The sequence below is a fragment of the Microtus ochrogaster genome, chromosome 1 (genome assembly GCF_000317375.1).
Source record: "Microtus ochrogaster isolate Prairie Vole_2 chromosome 1, MicOch1.0, whole genome shotgun sequence".
Taxonomy (NCBI): domain Eukaryota; kingdom Metazoa; phylum Chordata; class Mammalia; order Rodentia; family Cricetidae; genus Microtus; species Microtus ochrogaster.
In genome coordinates this window covers 16690827-16697570 of record NC_022009.1, presented here as the reverse complement: position 1 = coordinate 16697570, position 6744 = coordinate 16690827, and the positions used below count along the sequence as shown (strand labels likewise).

Genomic DNA, 6744 nt, shown 5'->3' with positions numbered 1-6744 from the left:
CGAGACAGGGTTTCTCTGTGGTTTTGGAGCCTGTCCTGGAACTAGCTCTTGTAGACCAGGCTGGTCTCGAACTCACAGAGATCCACCTGCCTCGGCCTCCCAAGTGCTGGGATTAAAGGCGTGCGCCACCACCGCCCGGCCTTGCTTTTGAAGTTGAGAAGACAAGTTTTCTCCTTCTAACATACCGGTCCTGGAGACCAAAAAGCACTAATAGGCTGAAAAGGTAGCTAAGTAGATGAAGTGCCTCCTGCACAAGTATGAGGGCTGGGGTTCAAATCCTAGCAGCTCCACAGAAAGCTGGGCACAATGCTAAGGACCTGAAGCTAGGAGTGAAGACAGGTGGCTCTTGAGCTTCAGGTTCAGTGAGTCTTAACAAAAAAAAGATAAGAGGAGGAAGGGCTGGAGAGATGGCTCAGAGGTTAAGAGCACTGGCTCCTCTTCCAGAGGATTCAGGTTCAAATTCCAGCATCCACATGGCAGCTCACAACTGTCTTTAACTCCAGTCCCAGGGGATCTGACACCTTAACACCAATGCACATGAAATAAAGTTAAATAAATTATATATATATAAAGACAGAGGATATCTGATGCTGACCTCTGGCCTTTACATGTGCACCCATGGGTCAGCATACCTGGGCACACACACTAAAAAGAAAATTAAATAGGTCAAAGCTAGATTCAACTACAGGGAGCTGGAGACAAGCCTGGACTACATGGGATCCTGTATCAAAAGCAAAAAAAACAAACAAAAAACAAAACAAAACCCCAAAACAACAAAAAACAAATAAACCACAAAAATATTACAAACAAAGGAACAAAGGAAAAAAATAAGATGCAGATCTCACCTTCATTTGAACATTAAACACGCCTCTCTTCTCCTCAATCTTCTCTTTGATGACTGCCATAGCCTGATTGAGAACAGAGAGGCCTTCTGTTCTCTCTAGTGTCGTCGTCGTCATCACATACCTGGGTGGAGCTATCAGGTTAATCTATAGGAGAAAAACAGAAATAAAGCTATGAATATACTTACCCAGAATATTCAAAAATTGTTTTATTAATTTGATGCACGAAGGCATCAGCTCAATTTGCCCCCAGTTTTAAAGATCAGTTTATTAATACAGTCTCTTAGTTTCTTTCTTTCTTTTTTTTTTTTTGGTTTTTCAAGACAGGGTTTCTCTGTAGCTTTGGTGCCTGTCCCGGAACTAGCTCTTGTAGACCAGGCTGGCCTCGAACTCCCAGAGATCCTCCTGCCTCTGCCTCCCGAGTGCTGGGATTAAAGGCGTGCGCCACCACAGCCCAGCCAGTCTCTTAGTTTCGTTTCTCAAGTTGAAAAAAAAAACACTCTAACAATTGCAATTTATGGGAGGAAGGGCTTATTTTAGCCCTCAATTCAAGGCATAGTCCATCATGGTGGAAAGTCAAGGCAGTGGGAATCTGAAGCAGTTAGTCATGCTACGTCTGAATTCAGAGGACAGAAATGAATGCATGCATCCAGTTATTTAGATCCCTCTCCATTTACACAGCCGATGTTTCCATCAGAGAAAGGTGTCATCCACAGTGGTTGGGTCAGTGTACCGTAACATAATTAAGACAATCTTGCATAGACATGACCAAACAAATTCTAAATCTGTCAAGCTGTAAACTAATACCAACAACAGCAACAGATCATTGACACAATGATCTAATCCAGTTCGTATAAATAGTCCATTGCGATATGGAATATGAAGAATTAAAACTGTTGGATGTTTGTTATCTAACTAATGGGTAACTGGAGTTGGAAGGATGGCTCAGTGGTTAAGAACATATGTTACTCTTGCAGAAGATCCCAGTTTGGTTCGCAACCATCTGTAACTTCAGATTTTCTAGAAAATCTGATGCCCTCTTCTGGTCTTTGTGGGCATCAGGCATGGACATGGTACACACCTGCAGGCATAAAGTAAAAATATTTTCTCCCTATTTTTCCTTTCTTTTTTTGACAGGATTTCTCATGCAACAGCCCTAGCTGTCTAGAACTAGCTCTGTAGACCAGTCTGGCTTCAAACTCAGAGATCTGCCTGCTCTCAAGTGCTGGGATTAAAGGCGTGTGCCACCACTGTCTGGCTCTCTCCCTTTCAAGACAAAGTCTCACACTCTGTAGACCAGGCTGGCCTTGAATTTAGAGATCTGTCTGACTCTGCCTCCCAAGTACTGGAATTAAAGGCATGTACCACCATGTCAGGCAATAAATAAATCTAAAAAAAGAAAAAAAAAAAAAAAAAAAAAAAAGAAAAAAGCAAACGGCTAACCACTCCACACTGACGAAATCCTTCAAATCCTTCTAAGAAATCACAAGTAATGATTATCCAGTTAGGCAAACGTCATCAAAATTGAATGACTGTTGTTGAAAAAATGTTACCCTCCTGAAGGTGCTGTGCATAAACATTTTGAGCACTGTAACTCCTTACTGTAAAGATTTAATATTGCTGGCTCACTCACTATAGGAGCCCTTCCTCATTTTGTAGTACTAACAAAAAGCCACACCTGTAACAACTGCCCAGAAATATCATGAAAAGACTATACCACTCTGAGAGGGAGAAAAAAATTAAAAAAAAAAAAAAAAAGAGACATGACATGTTTTTGTAATTTATTTATTTACTTTTAAATTATGTGTCTCTGTTTACCATGTGTACGGCACATGGTACCAGGTGTCATATCCACTAGGGCCGGAACACAAATCAGATCTTCTGCAAGAGCAGTAGCTCTTAACCTGAAGTAGCTCTCAATCCCCACGATACTTTTCTTTAAGGTACGGGGAATTAAACTCTGGGCACTGAATATGCCAGGCAAGGACTTTACTACTGAGTTATAATTTCCTATCCAACATGACCAGCTTTAAAAAATAAAAAAAGACAGAAAAAAAAAGACTGGATATAACTTAGTGGCCCTGGGTTCAACTGCCAGCACACAGGTCAATTGCAAGGTTCTAACAAGCAGGGTGAGAGAAAATGTATAACTTACCTTGATGGGCATGGTTTCTGTAGAACAATTCAAACCTGCTCTCAGGGCTTCTTTTACAGCATCAATTCCTTCATAACCATAGCAAGCTACTTCAATATCTAAAATTACAAAAATTCAAAAGCTGGCACCAGAAGTGACAATAAGGAAAGATAAAAGAATCAGAGAGTTGAAGTTATATCGTATAAATACAACATTAACCTCAATTAGAAATGTATTTTCACTGCTGAAAATATCTGACTGTGGTTAGGTATTTGGTCATATCCCTGTGATCTCAACATAGAGAAGCTGAGGAAGGAGGATTTTACAAAGGACAATAATTTTCTGTTTTTTGAGACAGGGTTTCTCTGAGAAACAGTCCTAGCTATCCTGGAACCTACTCTGTAGACCAGGCTGACCTTAAAATCAGAGATGTGCCTGCTCTGACTCTGGGATTAAAGGCGTCACCACCGGCAGGCAAGACATTTATCAAACACTGAGACAACAAAATATCTAGAGCTATTTAGAAACCGTACCCCACTTGGCCTAGCAATCCTTTTTACTTTATTACACTTAATTGTGTATCTTGTGTGTACAGGGGCACACACGAGCATGTGGGTGTCAAAGAGGACAACACGTGGGAGGGGCTCTTTCCACTCCATAGGTCCTGGGTTTGAACACAGGTTGTCAGGCTGGTTGGCAAGTAGCTTTACTTGCTGTGTCATCTTGTCATCGTGAGCCAGCAAATCTTTTACAACATCTGAATAGATGTATAAGTACTTATTTTTGCAACTGTGTGAAATTAATGCATTTTTACTAGGGGCTGAACCCAGGCCTTCATGAATGCTAAGAATGCGGTCCATTCTTATATACCAGTGGTTCTCAACCTTCCTCACTCTGCAATCCTTTAATAAATTCCACATGTTGTTGTGGCCCCCAACCATAAAATTTTGTTACTACTTCATAACTGTAATTTTTCTGCTGTTATGAACCATAAACATCTGATATGCAGGATATTCAACCCCCCTAATGGGACAAGACCCACAGGTTGAGAATCACTGCATGATCTTATAAAGTAGCCACAAAGACAGAATGTCTGAAAATATCCAGATGATTGACATAGGGTCAATACAGAGGCATAGAAAGACACCATTGTCCTGCTGAAATATTTTAAATGCTATTGTAGAAGTAATTTCTTGGGCTAGGTATGAGACTGTGGTGGAATATTTCCCCAGCATGTATGAAGTCCTGGTTTGATTCTAAGAGCCAAAATAAAAGCCCAAAGCCATCAAAAAACAAACACCCCCACCCCTGGAAAAACGAACAAAACCCCACTAAACTCAAACCAAATAAAACGTTAAAACTGTTGTTACAAAAGAAAAACATTTAGAAAAATTTATACTTGTTGATCCAGCAACAAGTACTTTGGTTAAGTCTCACTACTTATCAGCTTGTTTAGGCACACACAATAAAGTCATTTAGAAGCCACTTACCTGCTCGAATTTTGACAGCTTGTGGGGTCAAACGCCTATTAATATTGTTAATGAGTACTTCTCGTTCATTTTCATCTAAATCTAAACTATCCAGGATAGATGGGTCTCTGAAAAAAACAGAAAGACAAACAAGAAATGTCAAGGTAATATTACTGATAACTGAAACTGAACACATGACGGCAGAATAATACAAATAATAAGCAAGAATTTCAGCATGGAAGTTGAACTCTTGGTTTTGCACAGTTTTAACTATGTGTTAGTTTCTCTTTCAAAATGTGTAAATTGAGGTGGAAGTGACTCACAGAACTGCTATATTAAATGAAGCAATGTAAGTACTTACTATATGGCACAGAAAACACTCAACTGATTTTCAAAACAAAAACTGGGCTAATATAAACAATTTAATACCTTTTAATATGAATCTGACATTCTATTATAATTAACTTATGCATTTTCAAGTAATTATCACTCTATTTCAAGGACTTAAAATCCAACTTAGAAAGAACAAACATTTGGGCAGCGGGACAGGAAGGAATTAGTGCAGTTAGTGGGGTTAGAGACCAGTATGTCATCTGATCCTCCCAAGTGTCCAAGACCTGGATCAGGGAAGGGTTTAGCTAAACTAATACTGGCATGTTAACTGAACATATGGGAAAGAGAAAGAATAACTTTTTAAAAAGAGATCCAGGCAGTGGTGGTGCATGCCTTTAATCCCCCCTCCAAGGGTAGCCAAAAGAACAGTAGACACTAACAAGCAGAGGCAAAATGTTATAAAAAGTTATAATATGTGCCGGGCGATGGTGGCACACGCCTTTAATCCCAGCACTTGGGAGGCAGAGGCAGGCGGATCTCTGTGAGTTCGAGACCAGCCTGGTCTACAGAGCGAGTTCCAGGACAGACTCCAAAGCCACAGAGAAACCCTGTCTCGAAAAAAAAAAAAAAAAGTTATAATATGCACAAAGGACTAACATGAGCAAGGATCCAAGCTAATGACATGGGGTTTCAATGAAAAGAGAGAAGCTGCATGAAGGACTTTTCCTTTAGCCTGAACAAAATAACAAGACATATTGACAGAGATATCTACACTTTCATACGATGACAAAGACAAACACAGACTGACATTTACAATCAATAAAGACACAAAGCTGTTGACTTCATCAACAAGCAGGAGCATGCAAATCAATTATGGCAAAAAAAAAAAGAAAATCTGATGTATACCAAATGATGGTGTAGAGGAAGGAAAACAGCAGTATCTATCTACAGTTGCTAGGGAAATATAAACTATAGAACTAACACGGAGTGTAATTTGGCAAAGCTCTACTACTGGCAAGAAAGTTATTGAAAATGACATCTCACAGAGTTTCCATGTCAGATAACAAAGTCAGGAAAGGAAACGTTATAGACAGAGAGAAAAACAGGTTGGAAACAGCCAAATACATGGTGAAAGAACAAAATGTATGAACTATAGGTTTTTAAAGGCAAAACAAATCTAGTGAAAAAGGTCTACTGTGAGGCCACATGGAAGGTAAGTTAATGTGACAGAACAAAGGGCCCAAGCAACTGCAATAAGAAAGAGGCTGTACTATTTTGGATAAGATGCCCATATTGGTCCTGAAATCATCCAATGACTATGAAATTTACAAAGAAGTGTGAGATGAAACCAAGTAAATATGGCATATGAAAACTATATATATTTGACCACATCACACTGAAATATTTTTACAGCTAAATTTGACAAGGACCTGTGGGTGCTAGGTAATCAGGAAAGACATAGAGGCAGAATCAAGGTTTTCTTACGAGACTGCATGCTTAAAGGCATCATAAGCACCATAGCCAGGCTTCTTGTACTTGTCATCAAAGACCCAGGCAGTCCTCTGGAACAGGCTTTCCAGCTGCTCATCCTTGGTATATTCTAATACCTCAGCAACATGGCGAAGAATGCTGTAAACCTAGACACACAATGAAAAACTCAGTAATTTGAAAATCAGAGAGCTACAAAGAAGAGGCATTGTCATACCTTAGTAGATGTAATTACTTCAACAATTCCTGAAAGTAACACCTATAACTGCAAGTTCTTTCTCCATAAAGAAATATTCAGTACTTCATAATAATTAGCTGAAGTGGGTATAATAAGAAGTATGAAGCCGAGCGGTGGTGGCGCACGCCTTTAATCCCAGCACTCGGGTGGCAGAGGCAGGCGGATCTCTGTGAGTTCGAGACCAGCCTGGTCTACAAGAGCTAGTTCCAGGACAGGCTCCAAAACCACAGAGAAACCCTG

At 39.9% G+C, this 6744-nt stretch overlaps 1 protein-coding gene across 1 annotated transcript in view; it reads right to left on the bottom strand.

The window, feature by feature from the left end:
• Eif2s1 (eukaryotic translation initiation factor 2 subunit alpha) overlaps window positions 1-6744 on the bottom strand; it is a 20491-nt gene that overhangs the window by 1576 nt on the left and 12171 nt on the right. The window contains exons 4-7 of the mRNA XM_005343252.2: window positions 6264-6415; window positions 4467-4573; window positions 2998-3095; window positions 846-989 (exon numbers count right to left, since the gene is read on the bottom strand). Of these exons, the coding sequence (XP_005343309.1) occupies window positions 846-989; window positions 2998-3095; window positions 4467-4573; window positions 6264-6415 (501 nt within the window). The remainder of the gene's footprint in view (window positions 1-845; window positions 990-2997; window positions 3096-4466; window positions 4574-6263; window positions 6416-6744) is intronic.